Source organism: Rhopalosiphum padi, chromosome 4, assembly GCF_020882245.1.
Source record: "Rhopalosiphum padi isolate XX-2018 chromosome 4, ASM2088224v1, whole genome shotgun sequence".
NCBI classification, from domain to species: Eukaryota; Metazoa; Arthropoda; class Insecta; order Hemiptera; family Aphididae; genus Rhopalosiphum; species Rhopalosiphum padi.
This window is the reverse complement of record NC_083600.1, coordinates 52,765,662-52,792,132: the sequence shown is the minus strand read 5'-3', so window position 1 is coordinate 52,792,132 and position 26,471 is coordinate 52,765,662. Positions and strand designations below refer to the sequence as shown.

The window sequence follows — 26,471 nt, the reverse complement described above, 5'->3', positions numbered from 1 at the left end:
TTCATAAATAAAACTTATTTTCTAAAACTTAAAAAACTTACAACGTGCACAATATCGGCATGTTATTTTTGTTATCCATTTACATAAGGCATACACCGCAAAGTGCGCATTAGTGACTAGTACTCGTAAGTAACGAGTCTTATTTACGAGTAGTTTTCAATTATATTTCTTGTAATATTTTGAAAATGCTATACAGCCCATTTCATTTATAAGAATGATATTTATTTTTTGTGTTTACTAGCAGAATATTATTTTGTGTCCACAATTTGTAGGTGGAACTAAAATTATTATTCGATTTATTGCTGAACGCGTCAGTTTTGACTTATACGTTCAATAAACAAGGATAAAACGGTCACATAATTATATTTATGTTCTAACGACTTAAATTATACTTCCTTTAGACAGTGTAAAACATATAAATGTACTTTATTAAAATTTTAAATCGTTATCGAAAAAATATCCATTGTTAGTACGTCATTATATTATCCATTTTTAAAATCTCCGCTTTGCTCAGAATTTAAAATGAACAAACATAACGATACGGATTTTGATATCTTTGATTTCTATCAAGACATTTTTCATTAACAATTTAATATTCTTCATTTTATCTTACTAAAGTTATTATTATTTAAATTACCGTAGTATTTACATTACTGACCGTATTTTTCCGTCATTATTTCTATTCTTCACGACAACAGTGTATTATTTTTATTCTCATCTATAACGATCCTACTATGCACTAAATCCAGTAAATATTTTTATGTTGTAATGACTCGGTGGCTATTATAATATTAATGACAACATCAGGTATATCTGGCGAGTTATCAGCTGCAGATAGCCTATTGGATCACACAGAGAAAATTTAATTAATTAAATTAATTATTTCCTTTGGTATAATTTGCGTAATTAGAAACAGCACAAATAAATCAAACCATGTAAAATAAAATCGTAGTGTTTTGATCAAAATTTTAATTCACAAGAATGATTCGTAACGCAAGTTTGAAGTTTCGTTCATATAATATTAAAACAAAAAAAAAACTATCATAATTAAGGTAAAATTGTTTCATTGTTTTCTAATTAATTTTTTATAGTAATTTAAAAAATATTAGTACGCGTAGGACATTTGATTTAATTATAGTTATAAAACACTGAGGTGATAAATTCTCGATAGAGGAAAAATGCTTCAAGAATAACAAATAATAATTGTATGAAGAATAACGAATAAGGATAATATTATAATGGTTACAATAGAATATTATGATTACAAAATATTCTTGTTCTTGACCGAGAAAAACTTATTAAACAGTGCCTCGGGGACGCATCGCATTGTTAATTCGTATAACTTCAAGTCGTCTAATATAAACTAAAAGGAATCACATACTCTCGTTAAGGAAGTTTGACATTTTACAAATATATAATTTATGGATGATGTATATGTACGTATATATGTGCCTATGTATAGGTGTCTGTCCTCTCCAATGACGTAAATAAAAAAGAAATTTGATAAGATTACATCCGTTCCAGGTGTAAGTAAAATTTGATTATATAATAGTGGATTTGGGACAAAAAAGGAGAGTAATTTATGCTAATTGAAGTCTAGATTGGATGAAGGGGTATTATGTTTTTGTTTTACGCAGACAACAGACGATATGAAAGTGATTATCTACGCTCAAAAACGATTCTTTTTATTATAACAATAAAAAAAAGGTTATTTACTACGCCTTATCGTAAAAATAATCAAAATAAATAATAATAAAAACACAAACCTTAAATTAAATAAATAAATATATATTTGTTTAATTAATTAAAAATTCGAGTATCTAAATTTAATTTATCATTGCTTAAATGTCTTCATATTTTTATGAACGTCAAAAAATGTTACATTGTATATCAAAATATGTAATATATAGTTTATATTTTTAACTAAACAATTTTATTATTGTTTTGGTATATATTGTTTTGTTGTTTTTAATTTGTGCAATTTAGTATATACTTTTAATATGTTTAATTCAATTCATAAAAGAATTAATGAGTTTTTTATATAAATATACAAATTTTAGACGCTTGCATTTTAATTAAAATATATAGCCAACTATGTTAATTTCATAAATCAGTATCGTATACATTCCAAAAGATTAAATATCACTACCATTATTATAATATGACTGGGTTTATATTAATTAATTTTATTTTAAATTATTAAAAATAAAAACTTATCGGATTATTTTAATAACAACGTAGTAATGTTACAATATTTTAAATATTATAACATTGAATTACGGTATAATATTTGGGTTCAAAAAAAAACGATAAAAGTATAATGTTTGTCAAAGATCAAGTTTAAATTAATATTGTATTCTCATTACTTTAGAATAATATTATATATTTATAAAATATTAAGGTGATGGTCGCATACGAAAGATACTAGAAAAACTATAAAACAATCGAGAAATAGATTTATTGCCAGCTATATTCACTACAATCGATAATTATGATAGTAATATATATTATTGAAATATACCAGTTTTTATTCGAATTTTTACTACCATTTAAGAAGGTTGATCGTATTTTTATTAAATGGTCATTAATTTATTTAAGATAGTTCTTGCACATTGTATGATATTTCGAATGATTGATATAATGTATAGCCTTGTAAAGTACATAAAACGACCTTTCGTGCATCATTACACAATATTATCTGTCAAGCTATTTTAAAAACATAAATTAATAATGCATCTTACATAAATATTTATTATATTATGTATAGAAATAACCATGTAATTGGATGTTATATAACGGTACATAATACAAAACAGAAGTGTGATGATTTAAATTTAATTTTGTTCTCTGAAAGAAACGTAGTATACAAAATTACCAATTTAATACAATATTACTAATATGTCCGTTTACAATATCAAATATTCATCATATCTATTTTTCAAGTCATAATGACAGTTATTTTAAATTCGTAATTTATCATAATTTTTTTTAGTATTTTAATTAATAATTTGGAAAATATAAAAACTAAATTTTTAAAAGTATCATCACATTCAAATTTACCCTTACTGCAATTAATAATGACAAATCAACACTTTAGTTATTTACAACACTCAACATTAAGAACACCTTAATATTTTTGCTTATGTTTATATTAAAATCAATATTGCAACTAATGACTTTGTTCAGGCATTTGACTCGCAGAAATTGTAAATTTTCAAAACTACTCGCATGCACTCGCCTACAAAATCCTAGCTTGTTCGAATGGGAACACCGTAGTTGAAACTAATACATCACTTTATAATACATTCATAGTTGATACTTATTATAAAAATAATTAAATAAATATGTTATTAAAAAATATTTAGGTACATAATTTAAAAAAAATATATGTATTTACACGTATTTAACATTATATTACAAACTTCATTGCATAATTATTATTTTTTGGGTATTTTTTAGGTATCCTTACGTGTTTGGCGAGATGTTTTGTATCATCAGAGGGTTTGCTGCGGAGACATCGACGAACGCTACTGTATTAACAATTACAGCGTTTACTATTGAAAGATACGTTGCGATTTGTCATCCGTTTTTATCACATACAGAATCCAATCTGTCCAGAGCATTCAAATACATATTAATCATTTGGGTTGTAGCGTTAACACTTGCATTTCCTCAGGTAAATTTGTCTACACGTGCTTGGAAATTAAATGATTAAAAACTTCCAAATTGTATAAGCAATTTTTAAATTAAATTAAATATAAATCAATGACAGTAATAATTCATATAACACAAACATATAACTAGTAAAAAAAAAAAATATATTTTTAATTCTAAACTGTTAATTATTACCTATTATTACAGTGTGCTTATTTTTCATCATCGCACAAAAAATTATTTTTTTAGTAATAATTACCTAGCTATCTACATGTTTAATACTATACCTATTACATTATAATATATTATATAACCTTGTACCTACGTACTTAATAATATTTGTATCGAGAATACAAGAAGGTACTCTAGAGTCTAATAAATATACAATTTTTTCGTATATAGTATTATACATAGGTATATTGTATAAATCATTCCAAATAAATTATATTAAATTAAAAAATTATTATCGGGAGTTCTACACCATATAAGTTTTTTTGTAATAACCATAGTCTCGAGTAGTAAGATATAAAGTTAGAGTTTTTAATAAAATATAAAATATAATATGTATATATAAATATATAATATATATGTATGTATGATGAAAATGTACGAAAATAACTCAAATACTACCCTATTAAAAATAAAAATGTGTATTTCTTCACTGCAACCTTGGCACAAAAAAAAGTTCAACATATCATTTTTATATTTAGGTACCTAAAATAATATTAAAAATTTTAAAAGTTAGAACATTACTAATAATCTATTTTCAAAGTAATGTCTTATTACTTTTAGTGATAAAAAGCAAATAATAAGCACATTCCCATTAGTTACATTATATGGATCGTTATAATACAATGTATTTTATTCGAAGACTAAATTCCTTCTTTCATAATAAAAGCTCCAAGGCTTATATTAAACGCTCGAGCAGACTTGAGGCTACATTTCATGTAAAACTTTCATTCATCGGTGTTTTTAATGATCTTATATTACATTGTCTCGCCATAGGCAATTGAAAGTTTGGTGGCCAAAGGTTTTTAATGAAAAACAAAGGTGTATAACGTTCCTGATTCATTAAGTATTTTTTTGTTTCTGTAAATAAATAAAAGAAAAATTTACAGATATTTACGTAGATCTATTCACAATCATTAATAATATATCACTATATAGATACGTGCAAATTGAATACCTACCTAACCACTATAACCTACTCGGAATTTAAAGTTTTGTTTACTAATATTGCTCTGTCGTGGGGAGGCGAGAAAAGTTACGAACTATAATTTTGTAAATTATACGAATAGAATATTGTCTACGTCTTCCATAGTTTACCACTTTGAACTGCATTTGGACATAATATCGGATTTAGGGTGTTGAAATGTAGATTCATCCCCAGGCATAAATTATTTACGTTGATATACTTTCTTTCGTATCATATATATATTAGCGACAGTTCGATTTAGTAAAAACAAAAACAAAGTATATGTTTTGTGGTTTTGTCATTTTAATCATCAAAAACAAGATAAAACAAAAACAAGCAAAAATGAGTTTTACGTAGATTTAAACTTAAAAAAACTCGATAAAAACAACTTTCCTACATTTTTAGAAATAATTAAAACATTTAAAACTATAATATGTATAGTAAATATTATATAACTATGTGAATAAAAAACTTATATGACACATTCGGATAAAACTTACAGTTTAAAAATAAATGTATAAATACTAAAATTGCTCGACAATTTTGACGACCAATCTATATATTTATATAAATATATTTTATACAAAAAATGATTTAATTTATATTAAAATACTTTTTAATATTAAATCTCGTACTCTGTTTTACTATATTTTACTGTATAATAGCTTTCTTTTAACTTTCTAGTGTAGGAAGTAGGTACTTCGAAAAAATTCAACTACGGGCAAAAAATTCCTCGTGTTTAAGGGTATTTAATATTAAAATGAAATATTTAAGTTACGTCTTAGTTATTTCGATTAATATTGGCGTATTTTATACTATCATCTAGTGTTAGAATTCATGAATCCAGTCCTGTTCAAACCTTATTGTATCATTGTTATTTGTAAGTTGTATTTACTGTACTTTTCAATATTATTGTTTGATCAACGTCAACAAACATTGACGATTCATACATGAGTCGTTTAAGTATGTAGTTGACGACAGATATAATATCATAACGTTTGTAATAAAATATATCGTTTAAACGAAGAAAAAATAATCTAAATCTATAAAATTCAACTTATTCCGTATTCGGTAAATGTATAACAAGTAATGACATCATGGTTATAGAAATACGTGTACTTGCCAAAAATACGAGTGAATAATATTATTTCAAAATTTTTTCTTATTATTATAATTTATATAATAAAATGTATTAAGTACCCATAAATTTCTACACGCCATAAAATTATCTAAATTTATTCATCTTTTTTTCGATTATCACATAGTAACTATATGACGCGGTCATAACAGGCTGTCGACATTTTAAACATAATTTGTGTTCGTTCTATTCTTATTTTATTTGTTGCTAATTTTCGCCCTTAGGTTGTAACCATAGTCACGGGTACGTATGTAAAAAATTCTATCCTGACGTTTTTCTTTTTGCTATAATTATGTCGATGTTAATGTGGGGATGTCTTGAAATGTGCTTGTTTTTGCTTATTCAAACAGATAAAGCTCTATTTAACAAAAGTATGCATCACACAATTTAAAAACTCGATAAACATTCCTAATATTATACACTTCATTACCACATATTATATTTCCTTCGATTTAATAACATTTATATTGTATGGCTATAATATTTTATCGTCATATGACAAAATTGAATTTTAAATCATTAAGTATAAAACTGACATAAACGTTGAAAACTATAAAGTTATTCATAATATATCTTTGTTTACTATCACAAAAATAGAATTAAATTATTGAAATTATTTTATTTTACCTATTTAATTCCAACAATTTTTAAAATATTACTTGCCCTGAAAAATATGTCATGCCAAAGTTGGTTAAGTTTTTCAGTTCACTGCCATAACATGTATTTTACATTGTATTCAATTTTATAAAATATACCTACATATTAGCATGACTAAAGAGTTGCTAGATTATGTCACAAAATGTGTACTTCTGCCTTTTTTCTCGATACATATTTCAAAAATAAATAAGAAATTTCAATAATATATTAATAAGCTGTTTCTATAAAAATATCCGAAAAGTGTTATTAATTAAATTTCAATTAAAAAATATTAATTAAAAATGTTCATTTTGCCAAATTGTTTCTAATTAGAACAAAAACCATTCAATGTAATTATTGATATGTCTATTATTGTAATCAATCAAACACAAATAATGAAAATAAAATATGACAGTTGTTTAGTTTTGTTTATAGTAGTTAAAATAAAAGTCTGAATTAACCAAATAAAGAAGCAATGCTCTGTATTTTATGGAAAACTGTTTTCAGTTTATTTAACGTTTTAGAACCCAAACTATCTGCTTTTTCTAAATGTGAACCGCATTTAGAACCATAAATTACAGCGATGGTCTCAACTTTGTTCTTAATTTTATCAACAGAATCTGATTGTTTCATTAAGACGAGGCATGAACCTCTTAAAACTTTAACTATTTATGCACTGAAACATTGTTTTCAGACTTATCATTTCATTATACGACGAAAAATCTCTACCGAGTAGCGACAGCAAATCTAAACATTGTCCATTTCCACACATATAATTTTATATTTGATATGTTTGATCTAACACCAATTAATTATAATAGCCATAAGGTCAATATTAATATACAATCATAATTCATAATTGAATATTTCTTGTTGTTAATTTTAACGATATTAAAGGAGACCATCGTTCTTAGATTTTAAAGCGAGACCCGATTTCGATCTGTGAATAATTATATAAATGTCACTTACATACATTTTTTAATTTCCAAACTATTCATATATTTAGACACTTCCTAATTAGTGATTTTTTTTAAACATACTCAAACTCAATATCCAATATAATTCTACATTTTTGAAAAATATAATTTTTACTTATGTATGTGAGCTTAAACTAATTTCGCCAAATATTCAATATAATATTATATAAATATGTATAAGAAATATTATATTACTTTATTTTTTTTAAATATTTTAAACATTGAAGCCCATAAAATATCCAAATATTTCTGTCTCACCTCACTACCTCAAGTACCTACTATGTAAATGACTCGCATTTGTGTTTATTTTATATTTTAAACAATTATACCTATTTTCTGTATAAAACCAAGTGCCGCAATAAAAATATATAGTTTATGGCCCAACGCTCAAATCTGTTAGTTGAGCATAATTTTCGCCTGACTAAGTAATATTATAGTTTTCTCTACCAAAGTGTCTAATTATTATTATCAGTCGACCTACGTTTTCAAACCTTTGATTTAGTGCCTTGGAAATTGTAATTTAATTTCCTTACTCGCCAAAACCTTCAAATGAGCATAAAATTGTTTAAAGAAATTTCATTCAACAAGTGTAAGTAATTTTACCACCAAAACCATAGCTCGTAGTACATGTATATCATTAATATAGTTAATTATTAACAATAGTAATAATACTTAATGAATAATAATACTATAATAATAAAAGTCTAAGATCTCAAATAATAATGATACTTAAATAATTCACGAACAATTTTGTAGAAATAATCACTTATTTAGAATTGTTTCAAACAATTTAAATTATGATTAACTTTTAAAAAATAACATAGCTGATATAATATTTTTACGTAAAATGTCTATAATATGTTTAAAATGCATTTAATTTATTTGTAACATTATTAAAATAATCCTTTCGTAATATTATCAAATTAATGATTTTGTTTTAAACTTAACCATATTTTTAACCAAAAAGTTTAACCAACATAATTGGTTAATTTATTTCACGACATTTACCGACAATAATATTATATAGATTAGGGTGAGGGGTGAGTTGGATTAAAAATATACATTAATATAAAAGAAATATAAAGTATATTTGTTATTGTAAATACCCTGTGATTATAGAGATTACTAGAATAAACATTTAAACCCACTATTAATAAAGTTATTAAATTATAATTATAAAATTTGTTCAAGGTATTTACCATTAGCTTTAAACTTGTGCGACTGCTGTTGAAATAAACATTTTTTCATTCTTTTTTTGTTATACCACGTCTCGTCTAGTATGTGTCCCACATAAAAAAATGTATTCTAAAGAAGATGCCGCCACGTTTGCTCACAAAAATCCATCAATGTTCAAAGTTACTTGTCTCGTTTCACGTGGCTCTTTATGGTAGATAAGTTTTCAACAAACTTTTTTTGTTGCTATATCCAATTATTCACGCGTAAAAATATATTAGTTTACTGATGGTTTTTCGTTGTCCTTACAAGTAATAGATCATATACGTCACACGTGAAAAATATTGTTTCCGTAAACTTCTTTTCAATAATCTAAATCAAATTATTTAAAACAAAACAATCAACTTTAAAATACTTAACATATATTTTTAGCGTGCAGACTTATCTCTTTTTTTCAGCACAATAGTACCATGCTTTTTTATAATATATATTTTATTCATTTTCCTGTGGTGGGATTAAATCTGGACGACCGCTTGACACCACCTGATATTGCACTCTTACACATTGATCAGGCCACAACGGCTTAGCGATACATGATGGCAAACGACCCCTTAACCTAGTTGACGTATGTAACGATTGACGAAGCAAAGACATGTATTATGTATTTAAATATTCAATTCGTTTGTTGGAGTAATGATGATATGATCGGATGGACACGTTATATCATCATCATGGCGTATAATGTGTATAGTATTACTGTTTACAATACAATTAGTAAAATATACCCTAAATAAAAATAAATATTCTGCTTACCACTTAGTAGTCTCGTTGACTGAAAATCTTGGAGCACACTGTGCACGAAATTGTCGATCCATAGTGTGATTATTATAAATAATAACCACACATCCAAATACAAGAATAATGTTTACAAACGTGATCAATGTATATAACCGATATTGTTATATTTTGTTCTACGTTAAATGAAAAAAATTTAAAAGCATTTTTCAGTTTGCATTGACCATCGTTCGGTTTTATGTTATTTCATTCCGGTAAAATATAAACAGAGTGCCTAATGGACATGGCCAGACAACTTCACAGTCCAAAGCATTATACCGGTCAACATCCCCGTAATTATTTGAAATATATATATATAAACATTTCACATTTCTCATTTATATAATATATACATATATATTATATGTATATTGAATATTTCAGAATTGAAGTACTTGGAAATTGAATCTGTAATCGTTTTTATATTTAATAAAGGGCTTTTCATTTTTCAATATATCTTTTTAAATAGTGCATTAAGTATATTAAATTATTTGTATCAGTAATCAGTAAACACAGATTTTAGTTAATCTATTAATAATTTAAATAAAACTTTTATTAAACCTAACTTTAAAATGATATACAATAACATTTATGGAATATCTTGTACGTAAAATTTTGTTTAAAATCCTACATGACATATGTATTATTTTGTATAACTATACATACTATTATAGTATTATGATAGAATAAACGTATTATAACAATACAGTCACTGCAGTTATGCCAGAAGCGTCTGTATTTATTTTTTTTACCATATAACCTAATTATTCAGCGAACTGTCACTCCTGATTGATTTTAATTCGGTTAGTACCATTTGCATGGTTAATATTATTAATAATATTTTTCTTTTTTATCTGAGGTAGAAAAATCAGAAAATGTCAATATAATGAAAAACTCTATGACAGAATTGGAATTTTCCAAGCCATCCAGACGCTAACAATTTGTCTGGCTTCAATAGTTCATTGTGTGTAATCCATGAACTAGTTTATTACAAAAATAAAATAAAACCATTGACAAAATTATAGAACAAAATGTATATTAGTGAAATGGTATACCTTTACTATAGAAACAAAATACATAGTTATAGAGTTAATTCAATCTACAATTGTCTGGAGTTTGAAAAAGCGATGTATAACATTATATCGTCTGTATATTATATGTATATGTAGATATATATATACACAAGACAATATTTTGATTTGGACGTTTATTTCTGAAACTAATCTGAAAAAATATACTTTTAGATGTGTAAAAAAAATGTAGACAAAGGTACCGCTCCCGACCTCAAATAATACTTAGTGTAATGCCATCATAATCGGATATAAAAAAATAATATTTATGGTCTGTTTTAGGTGTAGTTTTATAAATACGTACTTTACTCGTATTATATTTATGTACCCATCGCTAACGAAACGGTTTTAAATCGCACTCTTGAGTCCGTGATACTATGCTTAACAAGTCATGGCTGGTATTGCGTATTTGTCTTGCCGAGATTTAGCGGAAAACTTACTTACGTACATTTTCGTCGTGAGGGGGGAGGGAGAGGTAACTCGGGATTTTCGAGGTTAACCGCACGCACAACGAGGTTTATAAAGTTCTAACAAACAAAAAAGGTTTAACCCGGGCAGAATTGAAGTTCACTCGTAGTCGTGGGTGGTGGTGGCAAGGGGTTGGAGTTCGGAGCAATTGTGGGTAAAAAAAAAACAAAAATAAATAAATACTTTTTTTTTCTCATCACTCACCGCGTCGCGGACGATAATAACCATATGTCGTTTCCGCCTGTGCAGGCCATACAGATGGGACTTGTGTACGCTCACGAACAGGACGGCTCTATCATACCCGAGTTGTCCACGTGTGGGCTGGCCAACAAACTACCGTACGCATTCGAACTGTCTTCAGTGCTGTTCTTCCTGGCCCCGTGGACACTCATTATCGTCCTGTACATACTCATCGGCCTCAAACTATACAAATCCAAGCGCGACTCGTCCAGGACAACGTGTTCGGCGCACTGTCGGCACACTGCGTGTCTGAGCTCCACCAATACCAGAGCCACCGGGCGCGTAGTCAAAATGTTAGGTAAGTTTTATACTACATTAAAACAAAATATGTACATTTAATATTTTAAAAACGCATGTTGTCAAATAACACTCGCCGCTTATCCAAAAATCACAGTGATAAATTTCATGCACTGGCGTACTGCAGGGCAAACCTAATGGATTTTCGTCGAACCTAGGTAAACAATTTCGGTACCTATACCGACGATATATATTTTATGGTTTCGTATTTTATAAAAACGAAAATACAATTATATATATTTCTTAGTCTTAAGAGATGTCTTTTGGTGATTTCGACTGAAAAATTTACAGCGCAATATCGTTTAATAATTAAAATAACTAAACACATACGCAAGTAAAAAAAAAAAAACTGTTTACTTCACTCTTTTCAGCCCATCTGATATGGCCTTTATAAGGAAAGTGTACATGTCAAAAAGGTGCACGTCTTTCTGGGATTTTATACTGCTGTTAATGTTTGTCGACATTTATTGGAAATTGAGATTAAAATAGAAACGTAGAAATACAGTTAACGGGTATTTTGAACTTTAAATTTTTTTCTGTTCTTTTTTAATTTTAAAGCATTAAACATGACGTTGTCAACATAAATGCTATTGAAAGACGTAATAAAAGCCATTATTACAAATTCAAGTGATGCCAAATCTCGATCCAAAATTAAACAGCTACAAATATACCGAAAGTTTAAATTATATATATATACATAAGTAGCTTATCATTTCTCGACATTCTACAGGTACTTCTGTTATAATATCATAAAAATATATAAGCTTTTAAAATTAAGTTACCTATTTCTATAGATACCATTTAAATAAAAATAATTTTTTCTATTTGTAATATCTGCCATTATATATATTTATATAACGCATTATAAAATTTAAAAAAAACGTCAAAATTAATAAATATAAAAATGTATTATTGTATTAAATATTATATTTATGTATTGTTAGACCAAATCAATACATGGTAAACTCCTGCATCATGAATTAAACATTTATATAATTGCATAAAAATGTTTAAATTTTTTAAAATTTCTTTTAATATAATTTGTTGCTTTAAGCATTCCGATTTGATATTTTATTATGAACATCCATCACTCGTGAAATGTTAATAATTATATTTAATAAATGTTAAAATCTGCTCAAATATGTTTTTTGAATGCTAAATTTCACTAAAATATATCGTATGTATTTACAAAATTTACCACTAGTCACCAGTGGCTAACCTATTCCAAGATGACCAAAATGAAACGACAACTCGATAAGTAGGTATGTATTTAGTCCATATTCTTCTGATTTTTTTTTTAATTTTAAACTATTAGTGAACAATTTTAGAAATTTTAATGGTTTATACATCATACTATAAAATTATACACGGTTTTTGGTTTTATTACAAATATATAATCAAAAAATTAGTTTGTACTCCACGGGACCATAGACAATATACATATAATATTTTAATACTTATATATTAAATGAACAATAATAAACGATTAGTGAAAACTTTTTTACAAACAGTTTATATTAAAGCTATATTTTGTAGTGAGAATAAAAAAATAACTTATTATACCAATGACAAATTGTTCACTACCTACGTTACTAAACCTTGTAATACATACAAGTAAAACTATATATTTGTTGATTGATTTGATATATCTAACCTATTTTAAGTTTTATTTTTTTTCTGGATGAGAGTCGTTCACACTCCTGTATTCTACATTTGTATCGTGACGTTAACAAAAGATTCAGTGAACCAAAAACTAAATCCTATGTTCATACAAAATACATAAAAATGATTTTTATATTATTGTTATTTGTCTCATATATCATTTAATTTATAAAATATACATATATGTGCATTTAATATCGTAATACAAACTTAAACAAATAAAATAGACGCTTTTTGTCAAAAAATAAATTGATCAATAATTAAAATATTTTATTTAGCAATAAAACAAAACATTAGGAAAATGTTTTTTCCTTTATTTTTATTTTACATAATTATATAATGCAATAACTAATTAAAAAACTTATTATTTGAAAATATATAACATAGATGAGATTATATCTCGATGATAAGAAGAGACTCGTAAATGAATAAAAATAGATATTCTGTTTATAGAACAAGAATTATTTGAAATAAATTAATTTGTTATAAAAGTTCAATTTCATAACAAATGTTTATTTTATTATATTACTTTTCACCACAATGTGGCTATTTATAAAACTAATCAAATCTACTGGTAGCCTACAGGTGTATTATTATAGATGGTATAGATAGTTTTATGATTCAATATAAGTTAGAAAGAAGCACACACATATGATTTCTGTAAATAAGTACATACATCCAAGAAATGATAGGTGCATTACTAATATTGCTATAGAATATTGAAAAACTCACTCAAAGTTGAAAACATTTTGTGGTTTCTATTTGTTTAGTTTCTAAATATTATTATTTATAAAAAAAAGGTATTAATTAAACATTTTTATGTATAACTTCCAAAAATATTAAATACTAATTTAAAATTTAATAAAACAAGTTTTAATTATTTAAATCTTAAGAATATTATTATTATTTACTAAAACCGTAAAGTATTGAATTTGATAACTTGTTATATTATAGCATTATATATGCTTTCAACTTTCCATCCCAATATAAAAATGCCCATATAATATATTTTTTTTTCACAATTATATGATTTAAATACCCGTAATCTATCAGAAAAAGTTTTAATAATTCAAAATTTTTGAAATGTAACGAAGCCAAATTTCTCATATAGGTAACCTAATTATCTAAAAGAAGATGATGAAGAAAATTGAGCAATGCTCGAACAAGAAACTGTATAATTTTAGACAACATTAATTTTTAATTCTTTAATCTTAAAGAATGTTTACACTAGTTGTATGTATATTTTAAAACAGTTGAAAAATATATCATTTTAACACATAATACTTTCATAACCTGAATTATTTTAGTTTATTTTATAATATTTATGATTTTATCAATTTATTATCTGTACTGACTAGTGACTACTGAACCAATAATTTAATTTTATGGAATAAAAGCTATTGAAATAAACCTATAATTAAACGTTCAATAATAAACAACGGCATTTTAATTAAAGTATATCGTACAATTTAATATCAAATGTATAAACAATATTATACAATTTAATTAACTTTTGAATTTTTGATATAATATAAACACTAAACAGTTTTTAGAAATCGAGGACTGGACTAGAAAAATTATTACAATAAAATTCTGTAATATTATGCAATTTATATTCTACCTGAAACTTACAGCTATATCTTATTAATGTTTGTTTATTGTTCTTTAACGTAAATTTAAATTATTCACCATATTCACAAAATCAGGAAAACTTCATATGTATTTCAACATTTGATCATCAGAAAAAAAAATATGGAACCAAAACAATCACTTATTTGCCTTATAATAAATATAATATAGATGTAAGTAGTAGGTACTATGGTATTATATTAGTAGGGAGAAATAGGGACTTATAGAACAATAGATATAACACAGCCGACTATTTACAAACGCCGCCATTCAAACTACACCAGTTCGACCCATCACATCCACTTCCCTTCCATGTATATTTAAAAAAATATAATATTAATTTATTAAAAATAAATTGCACAAAGTAAATAAATTAAATATCGATATTAACTTAGATTTTCTGGACAGGTATGGAATATTTCTATGTATTTATTTGATTTACTTAAAATAAATCAATAGTTTCAAAATGCGAGAATATATCTGAGACAGTAATATTATTAAGAATACACATTAAAAAAAAATTAATTTGTGGACGTCATCTCCAGATACCTATGACCGTGTGCAAAATATTTTGAATATTAATTAACAGAAAATGATAGACATTCTACCGAGAAAATAATTAATGTTATCAAGTGATGGGCGTTTTTTAACTGTTTTTCTTTGAAATGCATAGGTACGTACAACATGCACATTAAACTCCTACCTAAGTAATCTAAATTTAATTTCATTAATTTTTTTGTTTTTTTTTTTAATTGAAATACTTTTTTTAATATATTAAATATTGCCTTTGTCGTGCAAAAACTGAAATTGAAAAAAAAATATGCGATTATACAATATTAAAATGTTCACTTCATTACGTTTTACATGACGCTAGTGATATATATAATATATAGAACTGGAGTGATTCCAGTGTAACTGGTGTGGTTTGTGGCGGATCTGTAATTCCAGAAGCCATTATTTTCGTTATTAAACAGATTTATTTAGACTACCACAATACTTTTTATGAATGCAATTTAATTTAGCACAAGCTCTGAACCGGATAATGTTATAGGCATCAATATCCAACCGGGTCATGCACCATTGCATATCATATGCAGAATAATGAAAATAAGAATACAAATGGAAAATAAATCTTATTAAATTTTACCAAATTGCTGAGTTGAGATAGCCCTAGAATCTAATGGGGTTTAAATCAATTACTCAAAATATCTATTTCTTTTAACAAAACTTCCGAATTCTTGCTATTACCTTTAATCCTTGTAAGGAACAAATTGTAATTAGAGTTATTATTTTATTACTGTTAAATAGAGTTAATATTTTAATAATGCTCAGATTTATACAAACTTAGGTAACGTAAATAATTTAAAAACATTTAATTGAAATAAATACAACACAGTTGTAAAACTATATAACTTTACTAGTGGGATTATGAACTTTGTAATTTATAGTATTATAATATATAATTAAATATTCTGGTGAATAGGAATAATAGAATATAAGAATCAAACATGAAAGAAAATAAATATATATATATATATGTACTAATTAGGGTTATTGTAGAGATGTATATTTTTATACTATTATTGTTTAATGATATTGATTTTAGCTATTCTATAAATTTTATTTTTCTTTAAATAGCATTATTATAATATAATTATATTCTAAGGCTTTTTTTCGTCGACTAATAAAATATAAGGTATTGATTAAATTGATCTTTTAAAAAATATATTCACTTATAATTAACTTTATCACACCCGTCATATTCACTCGTATTTTTAACACATAAATTATATTATTACTATATTTACGTATACTTGTTATAACCTTAATATTTTGTTTTGTTATATTTTTATCTATATACTGTTATAAAAGCCGTTTGGCGTTAATTAATATATATATAATATATTTATGATAAATAAAAATAAGAACTTTACATATAATTTTAATAATTATATGAAGGTACTTAAACATCATTTTAAATTAATATTAGATGAATATTATTAAATTGGTAGCAAACTTACTGGTATTTACTATACTTGCTGAATTATAAGATATTAAATTATAACAAATAAGTTTTTTGATAAAATAGTTTGAAAATTCACTATGAAGAATTTTACATAATATGAAGCATTTGTGAAATATTAAAAATTTTATATTATATGTAAAATTTTTTTTTTTTCAAACTTAAAACAGAAGTAATACAATTATATTTAAATTTACATTAACAAGTGGAACTTTGAAATTGTTTATTTTAAATTCTACGTTTTTTATGCTATAACAGCTATAACATATGCTTACCTAACTGGGAAACAGTCAGTTTAATATTGTACGTGGGGGAAAATGACTTTAATCAATATTCGATGCCTATAAGACAAAGATAATATTATTTTAAATATGTAATCGGCTTTAGTATTCAAGACATTAATTTAAAAATATTCTTTTTTATTTTAAATTTACTTTGAAAATATAGGTGAATAATATAACATTATTTATCGCTTTAGTTAATTGTTAAAGCTGAAAATGGATATTATTTTATTGGTTGAATAAACCTAAGTATTTAAGTATTTTATTAACATTAAATTATAATATTATAACATAAATGTTTTGTATGTTCTGTTCAAATGTTCAACGAATGCATGTAATACAAGAAAAACAGTCACCAGTTTACTACACCCATCACAGAAATGTAACTCGATAAAGCTCATAGAAAAAGTTGTCAAATAATAAATACATGCAAAAGGATTACACTGTCTCATAGAGGTTTTATAATTTTAATCCACTGTTAAAGATATACATTAATTTTCGTAACCCCCTTCGCCATGCTACAACTTTAAATTACTAAATCATTATACTACACACCATGTATACTTAAAAAGTATAAAATAATATAACAAATGCGTGTTAAATTAAGTTCTCTATTATTAAAAATTAAAATAATGACCCGGTATTGGAGGATTAGCAATAAAATTAAATAAAACTAAACCGCACAGATTTTATTAAAATTAAATATTTTTTTTTCTAATTGAAACCCCATGTAATAAAAATTAACTATTAGGTGATCTTATTTTTATATAAAAATATATAAATATCATTATGTAATATTGATTGAATAAATTACATATCATATAATATAAAGATGAGTATTAAGTATAAGTATTAATTTATTATAATATTTTATCGAATATAGTTATTTTTGATAAGATATATATTTTTATTAAGACGTGTACTTAATTACATGCATATGCTCTGATATATCCATCATTTTAAAATTGTTATAACAAGTGCATATCTATTTATGCCATTATCGACGTTTCATTCAAAGGTTCCAATGATCTCGTGTATAAATAAATAATAGTGGCTAAGTACCTAAGTACCTATAAAATCTACAAGATAATCATAACTAGGTACATGATAAAGTCTCATAATGTTTCATAAGCTACGTTAAGAATATACCCTGGTTTATAATACTGGTGTAGTCTCCAAACCATGTACACCTAACATGATACTAAGTCTAAACGCTATGTCTTTTTTAGACTTGCCAATACATATTATGACTGAAAAGGGATAATACTAGCAATTTTCTTCCAAAAGGCCTAAACCAATCTGTAATTTAGACGGAAGGTGAATGTAGATATCCTTTTATAATATAAAAATATAGACTGTAAAAAAATTATATTCTGATCCCTATATCTAACACGAAACTAAAATAAATTGCAAATTTTAATGATTAATTACTATATTAAAATCAATAAATAAATAACAATAAAAATATTACGATTTGGAAGGGAAATGTGTTTCAGACCGGATCCTCTTTTTCATTGAACGACGAGGCCGTTTCAAACACTGATTGATGCACGAACTGAACCAAATTTCTTAGATGGTGTTACACAGTGCTTATATTATTACAAACAATGTTTGCTCGCGGAATGATGTTTAATACATTATAGTGAACCCCAAATCGAGGTTAATGAATAAAACATAATATTGTCAACATTGCTGTTCGAAGCTTTCCACGTTGGATTATCGTATAAACACAAGAAAATAGAGCCATTTATAGCAGCTACCCAGCACACCCGAACGTGTTAAGCATTCTAACCCACAGTGCCACAAGATCACTTTTTTGAGCTTATTTTTTGTCCATTGTTCTACACCACGTCATTTGAAATATTTCTATTTTCCATACAATTTCACCCCAAGAGTATTTCTTCGAATAGATTTGTATTGTTGAAAAATTGCGTAAAGTATTGAAAATACATTTGCGTGAAATACGTGCACTCAGCTGCAGACAGGCAGCTGCATGAGATAAACAATATTTTTATTTTCAGCGTTTTGATGATATAATAGCAATATCATTATATTTATTTAGTTACATTATATTAAATGGTATCTACAGTTATAAATGTATACATTTACTTTATAAAAATTAAATGTAATAACTAATAATCAATAATTGTATTGTAATACAAAATTAGAGTAAGCATATTACTAATTTTCGTTTTATATATTTAGAATAACTGCACCAATTAATGATCGCACAAACACTATTTTATAATAGCCAAAGTTACTTAAAATGTTTTTTTGTATTCATTGAATAATTCTGTGCAACAGTGTTGAAAATATTATAAATTAAAAATGAGTGAACGTTAAGAGGCCGTCCCAGTAGAAAAAAATCGACCGAAAAACATGCTTTCGTACTTCCAATAGTACTCGGGCCTCGTTGATCGTAGAAACATGATTTTGGTATCAAAATAATCACGAGAAGTTGTACTAAATATTCTTGGAACAGAATTTTAAAATTTTTTTTCGTTCCAATTTGATATGTGTTTGAAATTTGTAAAATTTTTCTTTTTTTTAAAAAATCATATAAAATCGGCAAATTTAGATATCGAAAATCTGTTCCAAGAATATTTAGTACAACTTCTCGTGATTATTTTGATATCAAAATCATGTTTCTACGATCAACGAGGCCTGAGTACTATTGGAAGTACGAAAGCATGTTTTTAGCAAAAAAATTACGAATTTGCCGTCGTCATGTGCTGCTAAAGCGATTACAGCGGCAGCGTTCTGAAATAGTACTTCTTCCACCACCCCGCTTGCATATGCAGCCGTACCGCACCATAGGTCAAAACTGGTTATTTATCGCAGCCGCGCACTGGTTATAAATAGCCAAGTACGTCAATACGAAAATAATAATTTTGTCAATAAATAATATTATTTTATTTTTCGATGTTATAATTCGTAATTTTATTTACTATCGTATTTTACGCAAAATGGAACTACGACATAATACTATATCGTAAAATTTTCACAAATCAGCTAGAAAACGTACGATTTAAACAATTTTTTTTTTCAATTATAGACAATTGTTCTATAAAATTAGCGTATTGACATTCAAGACGAAATTTTTTAAATTTAAATTAGTATAACTGTATAAGTAAAAAAAGGTAGGCAAGTGGGTGTCGATCTGCTTTACAGTAGGTTACAAGTGAGTCACTATATACTTACTGGATTATTGTGTTAAATTTGAATTCAATGATATAATATCACTGTATAAGAAAAACGAATCTTATCGAAGACGGAGAGTCAACCTTGATATATTATAATATACATTTTTAACTACAAAATAATTTAAAATTTGACAAATTTTTTCAAAATTCAAACTTAAAATGCTTATAAAAAAAATTGTACCCATTTATTTTTAATATTTTTCAAATGCTATTGTAACGATTTATCTACATGAGCCTTGAATTAAATTTTCACGCTTCTTGACCCAACAAATTTAATAACTAATTTATTAATAACTGTGGAATAAAAAATTGAAAAAATTGAAAATGTCCGTAAAGAGCTCAGAAAGAGTGAAAATGTTTTGAAAATTTTATCAAGTATAGCAATTGATAAAATAGACATATAGTGTAAATTATTTAAAATATCTAGATACAGTTATTTGTTTTTTAATTACAACAAAATAAGAAAATCGCTAGGTACATGATAAATCGAGTGAATACCAATTTTGTAAAAATTTGAACTTTTCAAACACTCATAAAAATTCTAATTTAGTTTCTGGTAGAGATAATTTTTTTTTAAAATTAGACAAACTTACGAGGAATCTTGTATTAAATTTTTAAATTTTAGATTTAAAAAGAAAAATTTTTATGAATTTTTAACAAAATAATTTGCACATTTTCTTCATTTGTTTGTATTTTATATTTTGTCAAAATTCGAACTTTAAATGCTTATAAAAAAAAATGTGATTACTGACTATGTATAAAATGTATTATTAATATTTTTCAATTATTATAATTTATATAAGGCGCCTCGTCCTTAATTTTTAAGTTTTTATTACCCAACAAATAACATTTGATTGACATTCATAGAAAAAAAACTAAAAAAATTGGAAACTTAAAAAGTGAATAGTTAAAAAATAATTTAAGTATTTTAAAAATGTTATCGTGCTTAGAAAATTCTATAATACAAAACAAACAAACAGTTAAAATTCCTTGTATCTACGGTCATTTGTTTTAGAGTTACACCAAAAACCAAAATTGATTTTGTGATTTTGTCAAAAACCGATTTTGCGTGAAAATGTCTGTTTTTCCCTGCTCTTTAGAAAATTACTAGGAATTTTTAATTTTGACCTTCCCAATGCACCAACTTGTTTTCGTGTATGTCATCACGTTTTGAAGGAGTAGAAATAATGCTTTAATTTTTAACTTCAGCCCCTCTTTGAAATGGAAAATGAATCTAAATGATACTTTGGTGAGTTAAAATTTCTAGTAGTTTCAAAAACGTCAAATAAAAACCTAAAAAAGGAACGGAAAAACGGGAATTTTTAAGCATAATCAATTTTCGAAAATATGGATTTTTTTATTTTGCTGTAACACAAAAAATCATTTTAAATACTTGAAATTTTCATCAAGTTAGAATATTTTGACTTTTTTAAGCTATTTATTGACAATTGAAATTTTCGATGTACCTATATCTAAGTTTTTTTGTTTAAAAAATTTTTAAAATAGATATAATACAAGGTTTATAATAAGTTGCACTTAGCGTAGTAAAAAAAAATTCAAAAATTGTTAGTCACAATTGTTGTTTATAAGTTAAGCATTAAAAGTTAAAATGTTTACTAAATAATATGTCAAAATCGCGAAAATTTGCAAGATATTTTTAAGTTGAAAATTCATAATGTTTTAGTGAATTATATCTAAAACCCAATACAAGGTTCTCTATAACATTTTCTTCAAATCACTGTAAAAAAAAAAACTCCAGCGACAATGTAGAAAAAAATGTACGAGCGTATAAAATTAAATATTTTACGAAATTGCGTAAAATAATAACGATATGTCACTATATTACAATTTAAATATAACTAATAATATAATATAATCCTAGACTGACAAATTATCTCCATCATCATTCAGAATCGATTTCGTATACAATAATGATACCTGTCATTGCATTCAAATTTAACACATCCATTATAGTGACCTACTCTCCAGTCTCCATCACTACTATACAGCAGAGCGATACTCGCTTTTCCACCTTTTTTAAATTTAAATACGGAAATTGTCTTACAAATTTTAATAGACACTTGGAATGTAAACCATATGTATATTTATCAATTACTATACTTGATAAAATTTCCAAAACATTTTGACTTGTTTCTAGTTGATTACGAACATTTAAAATTTTAAAATTTTAGATTCTGAGCGGAGCAAGAATTTAATGTATTGGTTTTACAATGATGTGTTTTTTTATATACCTATATTTTTTTTTTGGGGGAGGTCAAAATTTTAATTTCGCAATTTAGTTTTTAAAAGCGCCCAAAAAAACAAAATAAAAATTAAGAAAAAACGAGAATTTTTACGCAAAATCGGTTTTTGACAAAATCGATTTTGGTTTTTGGTGTAAGTCTAAAACAAATGATCGTAAACATATGAAATTTTCACTAAATGTTTATGTTTATACTAGCCTTTTCTATACATGAAAAATTTTTCAAAATATTTTGATTTGTTATAGTATAAAAATCCAGTCACTTTTTTTTTTATAAGCATTTAAAGTTAAAAATTAAAATATTAACAAAATACGTAAAAATGAAAACAATTTGCAAATTATTTTGAGATATAAATTCATAAAAATATTTCTTTTTAAATCTCCGATTTAAAAATTTAATACAAGATTCCTCATCAGTTTGTCTATACCTTTATCAAAAAAAAAAAAATGTTTACAAAAAAGTCACATTAAGTTTTTATGAGGGTTATTTTCACTGAAATGTTTTAATATTAGAATTTTCTATACATGAAAAAAATTTCAAAAAATTTTGATTTGTTTTGAGTTGTGTACTGATATACTCAGTTACCAACTTTTTAGGTTATTTTCTATAAATATCAATAAAATTTTTGAAATTTATTTTTTTATGATTTTTAAAACAATAAATTCACAGCCCTGATTATAACATTTTTTATACTTATTTTATGTAGGTATTATATGTTTAAAATTAAAATAAGTAAATACACCAATATTTATTAATCAAAACTATTTAAAATGTTGCTAATATTTATTTAGGAGATTAAATTATCGAACAAAAATTGTTTCATGTCACTTATAAGTTACAACGTAAAATACGCAACACTATTGCTAAAAAATCTATTTAATCGTAATGAAATTATTATTTCACATGTATTTTAAAAAGTAATTGGGTTAGAAATATAAATCGAGTTCTGGTGTATAATAATTTGTAGGCTTAATTTATTGGTTAATATTTTTAAGCAAACAGGAGCTTTAATTAAAAAATAGGTTTGCGACTTGCGAGCTAGTAGCGAGCCAGCGCAACGTATAGAATTCACGTGCGACAATTTACGTAACGGCCTGTAATGACGTTTGATGCGAAACGTTCAGCACGACCGTCCGTGAAATAATAATGTACCTCTCCCGCGATTACAACACGCGGACCCCGTCGCGTACACGATGGGCGTGGTTACGGCCTACCGCGACGGCGGCGAGATGGAATTCAACGCCATCTCTTGAGCGTTGTATACGTAACACTTTTACCACGACGGCCTCTTAACCTAAGATTTTGAAAACAAGTTTTAACGATATAAGCATAGTTAGCTTTCAAAGTTTTTTTTGGTGAAGGTTATAGCCTTATAGGTCACACCAAACTTAAGAAACAATCAATCTAAATCGAAAATCCACTGTTCCGTGCTCTGAATCCATAATTATACCGAACAACTTACAATAATATTATTAACTTTTAGAGGTTTACGGCATTTCCGCGATAATTCTTTTTTGTAACTTAACTCTATGTACAATATTCTAAGTCATTTTACTGATTGATATTATTTTTAATTTATATTTATTTTACAAATAATTTTCCTCGGTAACTAGTAATTATTCTGTAAATTTTTATACCCAAACCAACGATAAATACAAACAATAAACTTGGTTTTGTAAGTACTTATGAAGTTTATTATAAAGAATATATCTACGTGTATGAAGATAAACGAGGCGCATAACAAATGTATGAACTTAAATAATATTTTATAATATAATATGTTATTTTCAATTTTTCATATAATTCATACTGTTAACTATATTAATTATTATTGTATTATTGAAATTATTTATAAGTACCAGGTACTAATTTACATAAAAACCATTATCTACTGTTTTGGAGAATTGAAAATCTTCCTTTTAATATAAAATTATTTAAATATATGTATGTTCATCAATACTTATCAAATCTTAAATAACTGTTATTATAGTTCCTCATATTTTATTATAATATATAGGTGATGTTGAAATGAAATGCACTGACTTAGGTCGTTATCCGGTCAAAATTAGAGTTGTTTTAGATTATGAGGAGTGAGAACGGTGAGGTATGAAAGGTACCAAATGCAAAATTGAATGTATAATACTATAATGGATATTTTACCTAGGTCCTCGACGATAAATCTCGTCTTGAAAATTAAAATAATTTAATATAATTGCAATAAAAACCGTCAAGACTAAAAATCGCATCTTTCCGTTCATAACAGAATGTTTAAAATACAATCTACCGTCAACCACTGCATGGATTACTTAATATTTATATTTTTAACACATTTACAAACTGCAACTGCAGTATGAATATTAAATCAATTTCAACGTCATCATTGCGTAATCGAATAATATTATTTTAATTATTAATTAGTCTACCTAAACTAGAAATGAAAAATATAACACAGTTGATCAATTATATATTTGAAAAAAAAAATATTAAATTGTTAATTTGTGTGTATAATTCTGTGTTTGTAAATGGACAAACTGGGTTGTATAAGAACAAGTTGGGAATGTGAGTACATTTAGAGTAAGTACAAGTGTAATCACGGACACAATCACAGAGTTACACGATACACACACAGCTCTGTACAGTGTACAGTGATGAAAATCTTTAAAATTTCAACTCATTTATGGTTTGAAATTATTTTTTTGAAAATTAATTTTAATTGTACTTTGCAGTGGTCGTGGTGGTAGCCTTTTTCGTCTGCTGGGCGCCGTTTCAAGCACAAAGACTAGTTGCAATCTATGGAGACATGAATCGCGAGGACCATTCGAGCACTTCGATAATCGATGCCAATGTCTATCAGGTTCTGAACTACGTATCGGGAATTTTGTACTACTTGTCGGCTACCATAAACCCGCTTTTGTATAATCTCATGTCATACAAATTCCGGACTGCGTTCAAAGTGAGTAGAGGTAAAGCGCCGGTAATCTGACATAATATAATATAATATATATGTTGCTTCATACTGAACAATTTTTACTTCAACGATATCACTTCTTATCAGAGCTGGATTAAAGGGGGGCAGAGAGGGCATCTGCACCTGGCGCAAGATTTTAAAGGCGCAAAGTTTTGAAATATTGTAGGTACCATTTAGAGTGAAAAAACTATTAGCGATTATGACAATGTACACGGCGCACAAACTCACATACGCGTTTCCACGAATTTACCGGTATCTGAATTACAAGTAATAACTATAGTCACAGTGCCCACGTAATAATAATTATTATTAAACGACTATTATATAATATAGATAACATTTCCACCGACAACTTCGACCGATTATTCAAACGTATAGATACGTATCTATACGTATCTAGTTTTCGGCCTTAAAAAGGGTCAAGAGTTATTTTCGATCTACTCTTTCAAAAAAAAAATTAAATTCATTTGCTATTCTTAATATTGAAAATGTTTTACTTGAATCTATGTCATGGGATGAATGTATTGACTAATTCGCTAAACAGAAATCAAGAAAAGCGTATTTATAAAAATAAAATAATTTACTTACATAATTTCCCAGTATTTTATATATCATTTTAATAAATAAATAAAATTAAATCATGTTTACAAAATTGTTATTTTAATAAATGTATTTACATTGTTTATTGATTAGGTATATAGTAATATTAAAAAGATTGTTAACATATTATTTCAATATATTTCTAATATTATTTAATAA

General features: G+C 25.9%; 1 protein-coding gene across 4 annotated transcripts in view; it reads left to right on the top strand.

Annotated features, from left to right (window-relative positions):
- LOC132928546 (pyrokinin-1 receptor-like) overlaps positions 1-26,471 on the top strand; it is a 60,897-nt gene that overhangs the window by 25,320 nt on the left and 9,106 nt on the right. For 3 of the 4 annotated variants that reach the window (XM_060993304.1, XM_060993301.1, XM_060993303.1), the window contains 3 exons: positions 3,460-3,676; positions 11,395-11,683; positions 25,471-25,697. In XM_060993304.1, coding sequence (XP_060849287.1) covers positions 3,460-3,676; positions 11,395-11,683; positions 25,471-25,697 — 733 coding nt within the window. Of the gene's footprint in view, positions 1-3,459; positions 3,677-11,394; positions 11,684-25,470; positions 25,708-26,471 lie in introns of all 4 variants that reach the window. The other variant, XM_060993305.1, reaches the window with a different exon arrangement.